A 19,849-nucleotide genomic window follows, 5' to 3' on the forward strand; every position below is an offset into this window, starting at 1 on the left:
TTGCTAATTTATTGTTGCCTTTTCGTTTAAGGTACTTGATGTTGCCCCTCTTCCCTGCACTGAATTCCCACTGCCACTCTTATTCAGTGATAGCAGTGAATCAGTGGTCACCGCCCAAGTTGGCATCTTGTTCCACAGACCAGGGACACAGTTTAGATGAGCCACAATTTCCTTCAGTCAAACGTTGAGAAGTTGAAAGCTTCTCAACTGGTGTTCAGTGAGTTACCCCTGGTTGAGTGGGACCTGCTCGTTGCTGAAATGGTTACATCTGCGGTGCTCGATAATTCGATAGTCTTCCTCTTCGGCCTGGCGGGGTGATCCATCGATCCGCGGCGCTATCGATCACTGTGCTGGGAGGAAGCGGCGCGGACGCAGCAAAATGGTAGGGGAGATGCTCGGTGTATCTGGCTGCAAGGCCGCTGGCACAGCCCGCTCCGGCCGCTGTTCGTCATTCGGAGAGTGCGTTCGGCGGCCTTGCTACCGCCGTCTGTTTTCTTTGTGCTCCATCCTCTCCCCCCTCCACGGGTCGCGGCTTTTTATGCCGAGTCATGTTGCTGGAAACGGGCTTGAGCCGCTGCCTCAGGCCCCGGGTTGGGCCTCGCCGCCGCTAATTTCTCACCGCAGAGGGTGGGCGGCCCCCAACTCTATGTGCCCCTCTTTGGTAGAGGGGCCTTGGCTTTTGATAAAAACGGCAGTCGTGTTTGGAAGCTGCCGAATCGGCCTCGGCGCTGGTCAACACACGTCCCGGGACTTTCCTAAAGCACCAGATCTTTCACTGAGCTTTTCATTGAAACAGTTGGCGTGGTTTACATTTACTCTGAATGTTTGAGTGTCGTTGCAAGTATCTCAACACCAGTAGTCTGATTAAACTGGGCGAATGAGGATATTCTGCAATTTTTCTTTTGGATTCAGGAAGTAGATGCAAATTCGTTTTCTCCTTAATTTGGGAGTACTTGTGCTATGTCCTTAATTTGGCACATTATATTCTTTTGGTACCGTGTATTGATAGAGATTACAGTTGTACGGTGCTTCATCGCATCCTCGCTGCTTGACATCTAATTCATTGCTTTCGAATTGTTATTGCTAGTTAGGCCTTATCCCACAATGAGATAAATGGCAATACAAAGAACTGCAACTGTTGGAAATTGAAACAGAAAGTATTGCTTAGGCAGCATGTTTGGAAGGACTTCTTAAAATAAAAATTCATGGAATCCTACAGTGCAGAAGAAGCCCATTCGACCCATCGAGTCTGCACCTGCCATGGTCCCACCCAGGCCCTTTCTCCAAAACCCCACACCCTTGCCCTGCTAATTCTTCTGACACTAAGAGGCAATTTAGCATGGCTAAACCACCTCACCTGCACGTCTTTAGACTTACCTTTGGACATCTTTGAAATTATACATCTGCCATAAAAAATTGTCAAGGTACATAAACAGTTTAAGTTTGACATAAAATGCAAATTAGATCAGTTTCTTTACATACAACATGTACCATGGTTTCTGGCCACTCAGTGTGCTATGACTAGAGGTCATTGGCCTGGCTTTAAGGAATTTTGGTTGATGACTTTTTATCAGAAGTGGAAGAAGTGAGGGATGTGTCAGATTTCTTGAGGGACCAACCTCAGAGTGAGGGGACCCTTCTTTAAAACTGTGATGAGGAGGAATTTCTTCAGCCAGAGGGTGGTGAAGTTGTGGATCTCATTGCTTCAGAGGGCTGTGGAGACCATAGAACATAGAACATTACAGCGCAGAACAGGCCCTTCGGCCCACGATGTTGCGCCGACCAGTTACAAAAACAATGACCCACTAGCCTATACCAATCCCTTTTCGTCCATAAACCTATCCAGAGATCTCTTAAACGCCCCCAAACTAGACGCATTTACAACTGCAGCAGGCAGGGCATTCCAATCCCTCACCACCCGCTGGGTAAAGAACCTACCCCTGACATCCGTCCTGTAGCTACCCCCCCTTAATTTAAAGCCATGCCCCCTCGTGCTAGCTTTCTCCATCCGAGGAAAAAGGCTATCACTATCCACCCTATCTAAACCTCTAATCATCTTATATGTTTCAATAAGATCCCCTCTTAGCCGCCTTCTTTCCAACGAAAACAACCCTAAATCCCTCAGTCTCTCCTCATAGGACCTCCCCACCATACCAGGCAACATCCTAGTAAACCTCCTCTGCACCCTCTCCAACGCCTCCACATCCTTCTTGTAATGCGGGGACCAGAACTGCACACAGTACTCCAAGTGCGGCCGCACTAGAGTAGTGTACAGTTGCAACATTACACTGCGACTCCTAAATTCAATCCCCCTACCAATAAACGCCAAGACACCGTACGCCTTCTTAACAACCTTATCTACTTGATTCCCAACTTTCAGGGATCTATGTACACACACACCTAGATCCCTCTGTTCATCCACACTATTCAAAGTCCTCCCGTTAGCCCTATACTCGACACATCTGTTGCTCCTACCAAAGTGAATTACCTCACACTTCTCCGCATTAAATTCCATCCGCCACCTCTCGGCCCAGCTCTGCAACCTATCTAAGTCTCCCTGCAGACTATGACACCCTTCCTCACAATCTACCACACCTCCAACTTTGGTGTCATCAGCAAATTTACTAATCCACCCAACTATACCCTCATACCAGGTCATTGAGTGTCTTTAAGAACATAAGAACATAAGAAATAGGAGCAGGAGTAGGCCATCTAGCCCTTCGAGCCTGCCCCGCCATTCAATAAGATCATGGCTGATCTGTCGTGGCTCAGTTCCACTTTCCCGCCCTCTCCCCATAACCCTCAATCCCTTCTCTTATCAAAAACCCATCAACCCGCTTCTTAAAAATATTTAGCGAGGCAGCCTCCACCACTTCAACGGGCAGAGAATTCCAGAGATTCACCACCCTTTGAGTGAAGAAGTTCCTCCTCAACTCCGTTCTAAACCGCCTCCCCTTTATCTTGAGGCTGTGCCCCCTAGTCCTACTGTCTTTTTTGAGCGGGAAGAGTCTCTCCACCTCTATCCTATCCATCCCATTCATCATCTTATACGTCTCAATGAGATCTCCCCTCATTCTTCTAAACTCTAACGAGTACAAGCCTAGTTTATTCAGCCTCTCCTCATAGCTCAATCCCCTCAACTCCGGTATCAGCCTAGTAAACCTCCTCTGCACTCCCTCCAGGGCCAAAATATCCTTGCGCAGGTGCGGCGCCCAAAACTGCACACAGTACTCCAGCTGCGGCCTCACCAATGCCCTATACAGCTGCAGCAAGACCTCCCTACTTTTATATTCAATCCCCCTCGCTATGAAGGCCAGCATCCCATTCGCCTTCCTGACCACCTGCTGCACCTGCAAGCTGGGTTTTTGCGACTCATGCACAAGGACCCCGAGGTCCCTCTGCACCGTCGCCTGCTGCAGTTTTTCGCCACGTAAGTAATAGTCCTTCCTACTATTCTTCCTACCAAAGTGGACCACCTCACACTTGCCAACATTAAATTCCATTTGCCATTTCCTGGCCCATTCGCCCAGCCTATCTAGATCCTTCTGCAGACTCTCCACACCCTCCGCACAATTTGCCGTTCCCCCAATCTTGGTGTCATCAGCAAATTTCGACACCCTGCACTCGGTTCCCTCCTCCAGATCATCTATATAAATGGTAAATAGCTGAGGCCCCAGCACTGACCCCTGGGGCACCCCACTAGTCACCATCCGCCAATCCGAATAGCACCCATTGACCCCCACTCTCTGCCTCCTATTTGACAACCAATCCTCTATCCACGCTAACACCCTACCCCCAACTCCATGTCCCCTGACCTTCTGCAATAACCTTCTGCAATAAGGCAGGTTCTAGATCAATAAGGGGATCAAGGGTTACAGGGAAAAGGCAGGAAAATGGGGATGAGAATTAAATCAGACATGATTGAATGGTGGAGCAGACTCAACGGACTGAGTAGCCTAATTCTGCTCCTATATCTTAGGGTCTTGTGGAATAGGAGATCTAAGTCCAAGTGGGACCAGGACACAGAATTAAAATGACATGTAGCCAGAAACTCGGGATCAACTGAATGCAGTGTTCCACAAGCCAGTCACTCAATCTGCAGTTCATGTCTCTTGCCACGTTGTGAACAATGCTTACAGGATTAAATTAAAAGAACTCTGAGTAAATATCGACTTCATCTTGAAGGAGTGTCTGGGGCCCTGGATGGTGGGAAGGGAAATATGTTGCATCTTCACTTTTAGTGGAAGAGGAGTTGGTGCTTGGTGTGATTGAGGAGTTGGTAGAGAATGGTCCCTTTATCATGCTGAAAGGGGGAGGGAGAATGGGAATATGTATTTCATGGTGATATTGTGTTGGAGTTGATAGAAATGGCGAGGGTGATCTTTTGAGTCTAGAGGTTGGTGGAATGGAAGCTGAGGATTAGGGCAACACAGTCGTGGTTTTGGGAAGCACAAGCATGGGGTGGACGTGGCCAAGGACCCTGTCAACTCGAGTGAAATGAAATACAGGTTGAGGACCAAGGACAATATATCAGAAACATTGGTCAGGAAGGTTGTATCATCAGGCCAGTTCTGACAGAGACTGACAAACTGCAAAAATGGAGTAGAGTCCCCACAGGTTGAGGAATGGAAGGAAGTGTGCTCAAGCTAGTTGTGAGAGCCCTTGGACTTGTGGTGGATGTTGGTTGATGTGCACCCCCAGAAATGTTGAGGAAGAAATGGGTCAGAAGATCAATCATGTGAAGGCAAGGAATGGGTAGAAATTGGAAACAAAGTTGACAGATTTCCAGTTTGGGGTGAGAGGAACTGGTGGATTTCACTATTTTTGATCGATGCTAGTTCACTGGGAGAAATTGGTCCGGACGTGTAGAGTATTTTTCTGCGAATTGAAATTGTGCCAAAGGATTTGTCTAGGCAACAACAATTTGTTTTTATGTTATTGTGTTCCAAGGTGCTTCAGAAGAATGTTGTCAAACACAATTTGTTACCATAAGCAAATAATAAAGTCTCTAAACTCTGCTGCCTGTATCCTTCCATGTGCCAGGTCCTGTTCAATCATCATTGCCCAACCTCCAAAGATGTGCAGGTTAGGTTGATTGGCCATGCTAAAAATTGCCCCTTAGTGTCCTGAGATGCGTAGGTTAGAGGGATGAGCGGGTAAATATGTCGGGATATAGGGGTAGGGCCTGGGTGGGATTGTGGTCGGTGCAGACTTGATGGGTCAAATGGCCTCTTTCCGCACTGTAGGGTTTCTATGATTCTATGCACCTCCGACTTACATTGGCTCCCCATTAAGCAAAACCTCAATTTTTAAAATTCCCATCTTGTTTTCAAATCTCTCTATGGTCTTAGACCTCCCCATCTCTGTAATCTTTAGATCCAGCAACTTTACAAGATACCTGCACACATCTAATTTTAACATCTTGAGAATTCTTGATGTTAATTGCTGCACCATTGGCTGCTTTAAGAACATAAGAAGTAGGAGCAGGAGTAGGCCATCTAGCCCTTCGAGCCTGCCCCGCCATTCAGTAAGATCATGGCTGATCTGTCGTGTCTCAGTTCCACATTCCCGCCCTCTCCCCATAACCCTTAATCCCCTTGCCCATCAAAAACCGATCACCCGCGTCTTAAATATATTTAGCGAGGCAGCCTCCACCACTTCAACGGGCAGAGAATTCCAGAGATTCACCACCCTTTGAGTGAAGAAGTTCCTCCTCCGCTCCGTTCTAAACCGCCCCCCCTTTATCTTGAGGCTGTGCCCTCTAGTCCTACTGTCCTTTCTGAGCGGGAAGAGCCTCTCCACCTCTATCCTATCCATCCCTTTCATCATCTTATATGTCTGAATGAGATCTCCCCTCATTCTTCTAAACTCTAACGAGTACAAGCCTAGTTTATTCAGCCTCTCCTCATAGTTCAACCCCCTCAACTCCGGCATCAGCCTAGTAAACCTCCTCTGCACTCCCTCCAAGCCAAAATATCCTTGCGTAAGTGCGGCGAACAAAACTGCACACAGTATTCCAGCTGCGGCCTCACCAGTGCCCTGTACAGTTGCACTTTGCCTTCAACTGCCTCGGCCTAAAGTTCTGGAATTTCCCTCTCGCTCTCCTAAGATGCTTTCAGAACCTTCTGCTTAAAAATAAGGGATTGCTCATTTGAGACAGATGAGAATTTTTTTCCTGGGAGTTGTGAATCTTCGGAAGTCTTCCTCAAAAGGTGGTGGAAGCAGAGTCTTTGCATATGTTTCAGGCAGAGGTAAATAAATTCTACATGGATGTGAAAGTTATGCAGGAATGTGGCATTGAGGTTATAATCGGATCAATGATGATTTTATTGAACCTGCTCCGCCATTCAAAGAGCTGAGTGGCCTACTCATGCTCTGGATTCATCTTGAGTGTGTGACGAGCTGTAATGTGAACACTCCTTCCATGGCCATTGTCGTCATCTTTTTCAATAATTAAGACTTGTTACACTATTAAAAATTCACTTGTGGCTGAATCCATCGGCTCCAACTTCTTGGATGTTTAGTGAGTGACTGACTAGTGGGTCAGCGCAGCAGTTTCATGTCTTTGCATGAATTTCAATACTGAGTCTCTTGGCAAGGTACCAGTGTAGTACAGCTTCTGGAAGAGTAGGACAGAAATCTCTGAATTTAACCACACATGCAGTCTCCAAACATTGCTGACCATTTCGCACCCAAAAAAAACTAGAGTGCTGTTAGCCTCACTGATCTTAATGTGCAATCTGAGTTAAGAATTACTCATACTTTACATCACTGGTCTGAATTATTTATGTGCTTAAATGTGTTTTATGCTGTTTTAGTGCTGCTGTGGTGTTGACGCAAGTGATTTATTTGGCACATTGATATAGTTGTGCCGTGTAATTTGGAGTTTGCACGCAATCTGACTCTTAAGCAAAATGGAGTAAAATTATTTATTGGCCCTTTTATCTAATTTGGAGTCCTATTAGATCCTGGTTTTGCATTTACATTACAACTAAAATGAACCCCTTTAGAGCTGCTGCTATGTTACTTTTCGTCATAATCTGGATTGCTTTGGATTCTGTCAGGCAAACAAAATAAGGCATTTTTTTAAAGAACATTAGCATTCACATTATGGTTATTATTGGAAACTATGTATTTTTATAAATGTTTAATAGTATTGTGACCAGGATTTAAAAAAGCTTGTAAGAATGTAAGTAACAAGTCAAGGAGTAGACATTTGGCACTTTGAGCCTGCTCGCCCATTCTATATGATGCTGGCTGATTTTCCACATTAGCTCCACTTGCCTCTGCTCCCCACACCCTTTAATTCCTTGCAAGATAAAAAATGTCAATCTCCACCTTGAATATACTCAATGATAGAGGACAACAACCTTCTCATGTAAACAAATTTTCACAACCTACTATTGTGACAAAAATTCTCATTATCTCAGTCCTAAATAATAATTGACCCCTTGTTCTGTGACTATGTCGCACTGTTCTAGATTTCCCCAGCTGGGGAATATCTTCAGTGTCTACCGTCAGACCCTTTAAGATATTGTATGCATCAATAAGATCACTTCTCGTTCATTGTAAACTGCAGAAAGTGTAGATCCCAATTGTCCTGTTCCTGTTTGTGGATATTGAAGCTTTAGGATTAGCATTTGATCATTGTGAAATGTAGAAGAGAAATCTGTTGCAGCATCTTCCAAGAATGCTGCAGTGTAGTGGCAATATTGTGCTTTATTGTGCTCAGTAATAACTTGATTGCAGTGTTGATTTGAAGATCTGTATTTGTGTTCATTACATCTATTTAAATTTGATATTTCTTTTTTCATACAGTTCCGTAATCAATATGACAATGATGTCACTGTTTGGAGCCCACAAGTAAGAAAAGTTTGCTTTACTTTCTATTCCACAGAACTTTTGCAAGGCGTTTAGATTGTCACAAATGTAGATGCAACTTGTTCTTCAAATTTTTTAAAGGCGTTTATTATTTTATACTCAAGGGTAATTCTTCAATTTAGTTTGTGGTTCTTCAGCATGAGACCAGTGATATACAGTTGATGCTTGATGGTATCATCACTGAACAGCAATTGCAGCATAATAAGCAAGGTTGTATAATTAAATATGGTTGATGACTGGCATTGCATTTAAGGCAAGACAAATCAGAATTTTGTTAATGAACTGTCATTTTATGCAGTGAATCAGTGATTATAATACAGTTGAAATATTATGGTGCTTGTTTAGTTTAATTACAAGTAGTTACACTGAGTCTACAACACAAAAATAAGCCAGTTGGCTTAACTTATCGTTCCACCATTTGTGCTACCCACAAACCACCTTTCTTCACTTAAGCCAATAGGCATGATTGACTAAAAGCTTGGTCAAAGAAGTAGGTTTTAAGGAGGAGAGACAAGATAAGGTTGCGAATTTCAAAGCTTAGAATTTGGTTGGCTGAAGGGACATCCCCCAGTGGTGGATCAGTGAGAATGGCCAGAGCTGGAAGAAAGAGTTCTTACAAGGTTGTAGGCAATATACCTTGTTCACTGCCTCTTTATTTTTTGCATGGCTGCATGCAGTACCTTAGAGGTCAATTTGTGCACAACTTGGATGTACAGCTGTTGAGGAACATTGAATGCAGGATCGAGGAAATTTGAGGTTGGACAGTGAAACTTGCATGCATTGGAACACAGGAATGAGAATTGAGACATGGATAGATGGGAGCCAATGTAACGAACTGAGCACAGCAATAGGTTAACAGAATTTAATATGGGTTTGGGTACAAGCAGCAGATTAGCTTGAGCAATTTTGTAGACATAGGAAGATGTGTGAGAATGGCCAAGAGAGGATTGGAATTATTTCGTTGTTAAAGATGACAAAAGCATTGTGAAAAGCTGGCAGTTGGGCTGAGGTTGAGGCAAGATGGGTGATATTATGGAGGTGGAAGTGAGCAGGTTTTGTGATCCAAAGGGTATTGGTGTTTACAGCTCTAGTTAGGAACAAACAGGACACAGAGATTGTGAACAGTTTGGTTCATTCAGCCTGCTGTACTGGACATGCAAAGTTTGTGCTGTGGCTCAAGTTACTGTCTTCCCAATGCATCTGGGGACCCTGTGCATAAGTCACTAAAGGCTAGCAGACAAGTTCAGGTAATAGGGAAGGCAAATGGAATTTTGATCTTTATTTCAAAGGGATTGGAGTATACAAATAGGGAAGTCTTGCTAGAACTGTTCAAGGCACAAATTAGAACACACCGAGAATACTGTTATCAATTTTGGCCCCATTATCTTCGGAAAGATACACTGGCATTGGAAGTAGTCCAGAGAATGTGCAGCAGGTTGACCCCAGATATGGAGAAATTTTCTTATGAGGAGAGTTTGAGTAGGTTGGGACTGTACTGATTGGAGTTTTGAAGAGTGCAAGATTATTGGGACACATAGGAGGGGACTTGACAGTGTAGATGCTGAGAGGTTGTTTTCCCTTGTGGACGAGCCTCGGACAAAAGGCATAATCTCAGAGTAAGCAGTCGCCACTTTAGATGGGGATGAGGAGGAATTTCTTCTCTGGTCGTGAATCTGTAGAATTCTTTACTGCAGGGAGCTGTTTTTTAAAACGGCAAGGGAATCAAGGGTTATGGGAAGAACACGCGAAAGTGGAGTTAAGGATTATCATATCAGATGAGCCATGATCTCAGTAAATAGTTGAGCAGACTTGATGGGCTGAATAGTCTACTTCTGTTCCTATGTCTTATGGTCTTGAATGTAATGATGAGAAATAAGAGGGAACAAGGATAAATCCTTGATTGGCTCCAGGTTATTACGCATGGGCAGGAACAAAAGGCCAATGTGTCTAATTGGCTTTGACAAGAAAGTAGTGGGAGGGTGATATTATTGACTTTATCAAAGGCTTTGGAGTGCTTGAGAAGTATGCGAAAGGATAGTGTATTAAGTTAGAGCACCAGAGAATGTATTTGTAATTTTGATGAGAGCTATTTGTGCTATGAAGAGGTACAGAGCACATTGGAGAAAGTCAAATATGGAGTTGCAGGAAATGATGTGGATGTGCCGGCGTTGGACTGGGGTAAACACAGTAAAAAGTCTGACAACACCAGGTTTTAGTCCAACCGATTTATTTGATCGTAAACTCACAAGCTTTCAGGTTGGCCCCTTCGTCAGGTGAATGGAGAGTTCTGGCCTCAGACAGAGCATATAAAGCACAGACAGTTTAGAGATTACTGATTAGAATGCGAATCTTGACACCTAACCTGCTGTTCAAGTCCTGAAGTGGTTGACAATGTGTGTGGAAGGAGACAATACACATCTCTTTAACCTGTGATCAGTGCTCCTTCCACACACGTTGTCAGCCACTTCAGGACTTGAACAGCAGGTTAGGTGTAAAGATTCGCATTCTAATCAGTAATCTCTAAACTGTCTGTGCTTTATATGCTCTGTCTGAGGCCAGAACTCTCCATTCACCTGACGAGGGGGCTAACCCGAAAGCTTGTGAGTTTACTATCAAATAAATCGGTTGGACTAAAACCTGGTGTTATCAGACTTTTTACTGTTGCAGGAAATGTGCAGGGATTTATAAGATGACAATGAATTTCAGGTAAAACCATTTATAATTTTAGTTTGAAATATTACAAACAAAAATTGTATAATTCCTTAATTGAATTGTATCATTTCTTTATAGAAATTTTTTTGAAATACTGTATGAGTTAATACTGGCAATACTTAATTTTCAAAAATGTTGTTCCTACAGGGGCGCATACATCAAATTGAATATGCAATGGAGGCAGTGAAACAAGGTTCAGCTACTGTAGGGCTCAAGTCAAAAACCCATGCTGTTCTCGTCGCTTTAAAGGTAATACCGGAATATGGATAATTTGAAAATAGTAAATAATAGCACCTTTCTGCAAGTGTAAAGTGTAGACCACAACTTATTCTGTTTGGCCAATAGTTTACCCCCTGACGAGACTCACTTTACTTTTGATGGGAAGGTATATTGGTGTCAAAACTCAAATGGGAAAACGCCATTTGTGTCGACGATCACTGTGAACTTTTGATTGTCACATCGATAAGAACCAGCTTGAAAATGTGACAATAGTTGTTAAACTGAGAGGGATTGTTGAAATAGATAGTAGTCACAGCACTAGAAACAGAACAGTCAGCTGAAGTGGCCTCTCCTGGTCCTTATGATCTGTACAAGCCTCCTCTTTGCTTATTTCATCTCAGCCTAACACCATGTCATGCCATGATCTGTTTTACTAAAGCTGGTATATTTGGCTTTACTATAGTAAAAAATCAAGTTAGATAAAAAAGCTTCTGTACTGAAATTTAGTTAGCATTAATTTAAGCAAATATGCTTTTTTTAATTCCTCCAGTTGCCACTTTCATGTTCCTTTTCTCTTACTTTCTTTTCTTGAAGTGTTATTCATTTACTGTGTGGGCAATATTATACATCCACATTACAGTGGTGTTTTATTGACAGGAATGTTCTAATAAGAACACTTTTCCAGGAGATGTCATTGGAGAGAAATGCATGACTAAAACTCAGGTGAATCCTTACACTCCTTATCCACAGCGACTGAAGCAAGATTAAAAATGAAATAATACCAATTTAGGGCCCAAACTCCAACCCTGCAGACTATGGCAGAGTATTTTGAATATTTTTCCAGTGACCCACTTTTACCAAATGGCCGTACCTCGTGACCCACATCCGCAACATTTTCCTGTTAATTTTAGCGCAGATTGCTATCCTGTCCTCATGCTTCCTTTCAGCTTTACTTATTTAAGCCTTAGACTCTCTCCTGCATTTGAGATACTCTTCCTGATTTTTATTGCTATTATTAATCCAACATGCATCATGTGCCTTATTTTCTCATTCATACCTTTAGTCATCCAGGATACTCATATCCCGTATTTAGTTTCATGCATGTGCACCGAGCTTTACATCTCTCCTTTGAAAGTCTCCCATTATTCTAGCCTTGCCCTGAACCTCTTAGTCCCTACCTCCTGCTTATATGCAGGAAAATATTTTTGGTTCTCTTCACGCTAATTGTCTTCTAATCTCAAATCTTTTCTCTGCCATTTGGCCTGGGCTGCCTTTGTAGAATTCACCTGTCATGCATCATACACTCTACTTTTGTATTTCATTATACTCTCCTCCCAAGTCATCTGAAGTTCTAACTTTTGTTGCCCTACCTTTTGCCCTTGTTGGAATGTACCTAGCCTGCTCCTGAAACAATATAGAGATCATCCATTGTCTTGTGCAATTTTTCCTGTCTGCCCTTGGTTCAATTTTATCCTGATCAGATTTCTCCAGACCACTGAAGTTAGCTGTCTCCCAATTGAGAAGCACTACCTCGACCTTCTCCATTATTAATTTGAATTATTTTATGTATATTTTATCCACCAGGTAATGAGGGGAGCATATTGCCTTAAAGCGTGCTTTGTGCCACATGATCATTGTACTTTGTGTTCTGAATGCTAATCAATACTGAATGTATTGCATGCAGCTGGAGAAGCTTTTGTTGGTAGGTTCTACTTGTCATACTCAAATTCAGAAATATTGCTGACGCTCAAATGTTCAGCACGCATGACAAAATTTCATATCCCAACTGGTGATTACATTCAGAGGTGGGAGGAAAGTGCAATTATCCTAGTATAAGCTAATTCATCCTCCAGAATTTTCTTGGAGTGACCAGGTTCATCTTATCTCTGAAGAAGTGCCTCTAAAAACCCTATTCCATCACCACACCTCAAATTGTAAAACTTTGTGGGTTTCTTCATTTGTAAGATTGAGATGATCCATGCATCTGTATTCTCCTCTCCTCATCTCTTTTTTTTCATATTTCCCCCTTTCTTTTCTCATCCCTTTTCCCACTTTGTTTCCTGTCTCCACCTTTCGAATTGTTGTAATTCAGCATAAACTTTTCTTCTAATTAATCTTCTGAACCATTTGTTTTGTAGAGAGCGCAGTCAGAATTGGCTGCTCACCAAAAAAAGGTCCTCCATGTTGACAATCACATTGGCATCTCCATTGCTGGTCTCACTGCTGATGCTAGGCTGTTGTGGTGAGTATCTGTACAGTTGGTTAGTCAGTTACTAATTTGTTTAGCTGCAATTATTTTGTTGTAGGGGCATGCTATTGAAAGCAAATGTTTCTAGAAGTAAGATTATGCTTTCTAAAATGGAGCACTTGGCGAAAATTAATCCATGAACATGAACTCTAAATAGTGAACTCATACACTATTCCAAACATTAACTTCCTTAAAAGAGCCTCCCCACCCCCTCGCAAACATTAACTTTACCCCTTCTTTTCATGTCTTATTTCATTCCATGTCCTTTGTGGTGTTAGCTGTAGTTTTCCATCAGAGTATTGTTCCCCTGCTGCCTTAGGTGAAACTGTCTGCGGGAATATTAACCAGCACCACACACGTAATAATGTTCATACTATAGATCATAGAATCCCCACAGTGCAGAAGGAGGCCACAATCCCACCCAGGCCCTACTCCCACAACCCCTCCTAATCCTGTTGACACTCAGGTTAATTTGGCATGGCCAATTAACCTAACCCATACATCTTTGGACTGTGGTAGGAAAGTGGAGCACCCAAAGGAAACCCATGTGGATACAGGGAGAATGTGCAGACTCCACATAGACAGTGGCCCAAGGCTGGGATTGAACACAGGTCCCTGGTGCTGTGAGACAGTAGTGCTAACTGTGCCGCTGTTCCATATGTTACAAGAACAACAGGTTGATTGGTATTTAGAAGAGTTATTGCCCTTGAACTCATGCTGTGGCCAAAGACACTGAAGCTCACGAATTATTGAACAAATCTCTTATTGTGCTCTACTGTGTTACCACAAACTTACACCAGGCATCAAACTTCGTAATGTACAAAGTATTTAACCTCTGACTCATTTTGTTACACACAAATATTCAAAAGGTATCAAGACTTCGAAAAATGTCCACACTCATAAGCTTTGGACTTGGAGATATTACCCATGGCGAGAGAAACTGATCAGATTCTTTGCTGATGAGTTTTGTCCCCGAGTACCAGACTTGGGGTCTTGCTTCTATGGTGGTTGATCCTGGCTTCCTGCTGTCTCTTTGTCTCCTCCTTATAGAGATTCTACTGGCACTGGTCCTGCTTCCAATTGCATACTCCAAGGACAGGCACGAATCACTGTCTTTTAGATCAGTTTTACTGAGAGTCATGCCTCTGACAAGAGGCCATAATTCTTTCAGGAACAAGACACACAGGGATCTGTGTTCAATCACTGTCTGTTCAAGGCATAGCAACAGCCACTGTCCAATCAATTCACACATTTTTTCCATAGCTGCATAACCTGTTCTTCGCTGCTCCTACAGCCTTTAGCCTGATAGAGTTAGCCAAATTAACCATCAGGCTCTGCTGATGTCTTAGAGTCATAGAGTCTACTTGTGTCTTGATAAATGCCCATCAGGCTACGGATGTTGAAGTTCTGTGAAGAAACCTTGAATTCAGAGTAGGCCATGGTTGATCTATGACTCAATTTGTTGTGTTTACCCCTGCTCAATCTTTTCCATATCTTGGGGTTGGGGTAACAGAAGGTGAGATGAGTGGGGATAGAAACAGACTGCCATAAATATATTTGATGTCCGATCACATTACATTCCTGTGCAGTTACAAATGACTATTGATGATCAATAACTTTTCCAAACGCAATATTATTAGCTTCATTTCTGTCCATGCTTGTGATTTCTAATGTCTCTACCCCTTGCTTTGCTTGACAGCAACTTTATGCGTCAAGAGTGTTTGGACTCGAGATTTGTATTTGATAGACCACTGCCAGTATCGCGTCTCGTCAGTCTGATTGGAAGCAGTATCCTTTGAAGAAAAACACAGCTTTTTTGCCTATGCAATAAGTTCAAAGATTTTATGTGTAGCTTTCACCAAAATTATTTAAAATCCTTAAGCAAATTTTGAGTTTAAAACTTTGTTCCTGACTTGCTATAAACCACTGTCTTTTCTGCAAAATAACTAACATTTGAATTTGTCTGATTTTGTGTTTGGCTGAAAAGTATTATGATTCTTTAACCACTTTTGTCCAGAAACTCAAATCCCAACACAGCGGTATGGAAGGAGACCATATGGTGTGGGATTGCTTATTGCTGGTTATGATGTAAGTTTTCTCATATATTCAGAAGATGAAATAAGCTGGATTAATCCCTGTCCAGAGTGAGGCCTGATTTTGAATTAGTGCCTTTATATATTTGTGTATATTTTAAAAATCTAGACCACAGTACCTTAGAGTAGCCCTTTTGTCAGATTAAACCAACTTTTCCTTTTTACCTGAAGGATATTGGCCCTCACATTTTCCAAACGTGCCCATCGGCTAACTATTTTGACTGTAAGGCCATGTCAATTGGTGCCCGTTCACAGTCTGCTCGAACATATCTGGAGAGACATATGGATGAATTCCAGGATTGTAAGTATGATAATTTGCATATTGTGTTTCTCATGAGTGTCAGATTTTTACTTAACATTGCTCTAACTGTTTTCTTTCCCTTGCTCACACTACCCCCTCCCACCATTGATTCACCTGGTCTGATCTCACTGGCTCTTCCTCACCAGGTAACTTGAACGAATTGGTCAAACATGGTTTGCGTGCATTGAGGGAAACACTGCCTGCTGAACAGGATCTTACCACAAAGGTATTTTTTTCTTTGTTACACTGAACTGTTAGAGTGCTGTGCTATTTCACATTAGTATTTGTGCTCCACCAAAGTCTCTGGTTAATGCAATATGATCGTCCAAAGAAACACAAACCAGTACCCCATATAATGAAGCATATATCAATGACTCAAAATGCCAATGCAGACTATTGGAGTGATTAAATAACATTTCTGCTGCCAAGATTGCTCTGGAGGAGATTTACAGACTGTTAAGATTCAAGACTGTGAGAAATAGGAACAGGAGGAGGCTGTTTGGCACCTCGAGCCTGCTCCACCTTCAATAGGATCATGCTGATTAGATATTCCTCACATCCACTTCACCACCATTTTCCCATAATCCTTGATTCCCTTACCGATTTAAAAAAAATTGTCTGTCTCACCCTTAAATATACTCACGACTCTGCCCCATAGCTCTATGTGGCAAAGCGTCCCAAGACACTGAACCCTCTGAGGGAAGAAATTCCTGCTCATCTCAGTCTTAAATTAATGTCCCTTTATTCTGAGTCGATGCCCTCAGTTCCCCAGACTCTCCCATGAGGGGAAGCATCCTCCCAGCATTTACCCTGTCAAACGCCTTAAGAATCCTACATGTTTCAATTAGATACAGCCCATTGAATCTGCAGCGACTCCCTGAAAGAGCATCCCACCCAGACCCTCCACTCCACCCTATCCACCTCACCCTGTGTATTTGCCATAATTAATACATCTAACCTGCCCATCTTCAGACTGTGGGAGGAAACTGGAGCACTCAGAGGAAACCCACATAGACACAGGGGAATGTACAAACCCCACACAGTCACCCAAGGATGGAATCAAATGCAGATCACTGCTGCTGTGAGGCTAACCATTGTGTGCCACCATGCTGCTCATTTTCCTCAGAAAATAAATCAGTCAGACATGATTCCCCTTTCATGTAGTCATGCTGACTTTGCTTGCTTAGATTGTGATTTTTCAAAGGTGCTGCCTTTACTTCCTTAATAATTGATTTAAACATTTTTCCAACAATAGATTTTAGGCTAATTGGGTGATGTACTGAGCAGTACGTGAGGCTAATGGCACCCTTGGTGGAATGTGGTATTTAATCTTGACCACTAACATGATGTCATTGAACCTCTAGCAGCAGTGTATCCAAGTCCTTCGGGCTGGACCTGTGACATTGATTGTCACAAATACCTGGTTCTACTATGTTCGCAAAGTTTGCCTGGAAGGTTGCCTGGCTCCCTGTCGATTAATGATGTCTTTTCTCTTCCACTGAAATGTCCAATGCATTGTTGGGAAACCTTGAAGCTCCTTCTCTGCTGTGCTACATGAATATTATGCTTTTCTTGCAGCAGAATCACTTAGAATGCCTTCTGTCATCTATTGCAGCCACATTGAGCCTCCCCATTAAGGGACGCAGCTTGGCTTTAATTTGTGCAAAATGCCACCCATGTTAATGGCTCCTGCTTGGGTGTGCATCCACTCAACACATTTAATCATCTAGATTAGCAGGAAGCATATAGTTTCTTGCATAGGAAGCAGTGCCTAAGGATTAATTGCGCATTGCAATCACTACATCTGTTATTGGGGAGGTGAGGGGGGTGTTATTGGGTTTTGCAACAAAAATGTTAGTATGTACAAAGAAAATTTTGTATATCTAAATTATATTGCAAAATGCTGCAATTTCAGTTTGGTGTGGAAATCAGATATTCCTGTTTTTCTTTTCATTGTTCAGATCAATGTGCAACTTTATTCTTAATATTGGTATTTTATGTTTCTTTACCTGTCAGAATGTCTCAATTGGAATTGTGGGCAAAGACATTGATTTCACCATTTATGATGACGATGATGTTGCATCATTTTTGGAAGGTTTGGAAGAAAGACCTCAGAGAAAGGTACTAGTGGAAGATATTTTTGATGCAAGAGTTTACTTGCAACTACAATTTAAATTGCCCTGCTCTATACTGTCAGTTTTGGTCAGCGAGCTGTCTCTCTGTCATGGAAACCTGTCACCCGTCATATATCAAATTTAAACTCAAACTGCTGATAAGACATTGGGGTTTTTGTTTGCCTGATAGGGAGAGATATTTCTTTCCAGAGGAATATTTGCCACTTTTCTAAGCTCAGACAATTTAGAGACAAGTAGGTAATAGGTTTGAGGATCCTTCAGTATGCATGGAGTATTGCTGGAGTTTAATTGGCTAAAATCTCCCATTCTACCAGCATAGAAGAAACTTGTAAATTTCTTACCCAATTTGGACATCTATGTTTTTAATGACACCAGCATGCAGGATTTTCTTGAAGCAGGTAAGATGGTCTACTTCTGGTTCGAGCAGTTGAGTCCGTTTGCCTGGACAAATTCTTTTAGCACCCTGAGTGTTAGTAACCTGTTTGTTTCAGGTATCCTGTTTGCATTTTCCATAGAATCTTGAATGTTCTGGTTGCTGATGAACTGTTGTTGAGTTGGATCACCTTTGATCTTGTTCATTTAAAAATTTAATGGTAAATTTGATAGGGACAGATTCGTTTTATCTTTATTGTTGGTCGAGCTGAGGGTTATTTTTAAGATTGCTGTCTGATTTTAATCTTATTTGCTACCTGACCAGGATGCTAATTCAGGTTTTTTTTGTGACTTTACTGATCTCAAGAAAATGTCTTGCAGGCACCTCCGGCTGATGATGCAGCTTCATGTGAAAAACCAGAAGAACCAATGGAACATTAATTGGTTGACCTATCATCTTGTGCTTTGTGACTACAGTTGCAGCACAGCAGAAGCAGGGCATTTGAGACAGCTTATATTTCAGTTGAACAGGGGCAAAAAATTATAATTGGTTATTTTCTATAAAGATTTTGAAACCTATCAGCAGAAACCAACTGTAAAACCAATAAATCCTTCATGTATTCCCAAAATTTGAAAGTTTGTTGTTTATTGAGATGAAACGCCGAATGCTTAGCAAGGCAATTTATACGGTGATTGTCGAGTCCCTTGTTTAAATATAATTCCAAGAACTTAAATGTGCTTGAGATTTAAATTTGTTTACCTGCTGATGAATCATTTGACTGCGCAACACAGATCGAAAGACTTGAAGTCAATGTCCTTATGTTTCTTGAGTTGGCTGATTTCAGACAGGAGGACAGTACAATTAGTATAACTGGGCTAGGGAAGAGAAAAGCTATCAGAGTTTCTGTTCTTACCTACTGGCCATAGACTATTGATAAGTTTGGTTATCAAATCAGCACAATATCAGATTCTGCTGTGGCACAGCCAGTGATGAATTGTCTAACACGATAAATGCCCGCACATTGGAGGATAGCTGATGCTTGTGGGACTGTACTTTGATGGAAATTGAAAACTGGAAAGATTGAAGTGTTGAAGTTTAAGTATTAACAATGGTTGATTGTAGTACCACCTAGGTTAGATGTATCTTGCTTTTCAATCCAGTAATCTGAGGGCATGTCTCCAGAATTAATACTCCATTAAAAGACCTTTTATTTGCTACAACTGAGTTGTAATTTGGGGACATGGAACTGGAAGGGAAGGAACTCAGTTGGTTGCATAGGATTATTACGCTCCTTCAATTTACGGACACATCTTTTACTGCTGAATAAAATTGTTGAGGGCAAATCTTTGGACTGGAATGTAGTTTGAGTGTTCAACAGATTAACCAACGCAGTGCTTTAAGCTGCTGCTTTCGACAGATTGATTTAGAAAACTGTCAGGTTAATCGGAAACAGTTGTGAAGTGCCTAAGTGCCCAAAGTTGGCATGGCAGGTTGAAGCCAGGTGGGTAACGTGTGGGATGTGTGATGAACAAGTGTTCTTTAATGGTGGCATGTTGATTTCATCCCTGCTGCCAAAAGGTTCCTGCTGTTATTCCTTGGCTCAGTGGTTTTAGTCATTCAGGCTGGTGTGATGGGAAGCAAGTCGCAGAGAACTTGTGCAGTGACTGATTTGGGTTGATATTAATCTTCTCCAGGAGCTTTCTTATTGCATTCTCTCTCTCCTTATGTGAGGGGAGAGGATGTTGCTCAGGGCTGGGAACCAGGGGAGTTGACCGGAGGTTTCCAAAATAGATGTGCATTGTTGTGTTGAGCTAGGCACCTAGAAGACTGATAGATGAGTTGTGTTATCCTGGGGCACGGTACTCTGCAGTCGAGTAGACGATGGTA

The 19,849-nt window shown here is 42.2% G+C and overlaps 1 protein-coding gene across 1 annotated transcript; it reads left to right on the forward strand.

Moving 5' to 3' along the window:
• The first annotated feature begins 238 nt into the window (after nt 1-238).
• On the forward strand, nt 239-18,590 carry psma1 (proteasome 20S subunit alpha 1). Its single transcript, XM_080190159.1, has 10 exons — nt 239-382; nt 7,819-7,863; nt 10,741-10,842; nt 12,951-13,054; nt 14,760-14,848; nt 15,078-15,148; nt 15,325-15,454; nt 15,601-15,680; nt 17,471-17,575; nt 18,343-18,590. Exons 1-10 carry the CDS (start codon nt 380-382, stop codon nt 18,400-18,402), a joined length of 789 nt encoding a protein of 262 aa, XP_080046285.1. The 5' UTR covers nt 239-379; the 3' UTR covers nt 18,403-18,590.
• The last annotated feature ends 1,259 nt before the right edge of the window (nt 18,591-19,849 follow it).

The sequence above is a fragment of the Carcharhinus amblyrhynchos genome, chromosome 6 (genome assembly GCF_965287045.1).
Source record: "Carcharhinus amblyrhynchos chromosome 6, sCarAmb.v2.hapA, whole genome shotgun sequence".
NCBI lineage: Eukaryota > Metazoa > Chordata > Chondrichthyes > Carcharhiniformes > Carcharhinidae > Carcharhinus > Carcharhinus amblyrhynchos.

What these genes read in the sequence shown, in the direction of transcription:
- psma1 (XM_080190159.1), top strand. An exon ending in GCTGATGCTAGGCTGTTGTG is followed by an intron (nt 13,055 to 14,759) that starts GTGAGTATCTGT and finishes TTTGCTTGACAG; the next exon opens with CAACTTTATGCGTCAAGAGT. An exon ending in TGCTTATTGCTGGTTATGAT is followed by an intron (nt 15,149 to 15,324) that starts GTAAGTTTTCTC and finishes TTTTACCTGAAG; the next exon opens with GATATTGGCCCTCACATTTT.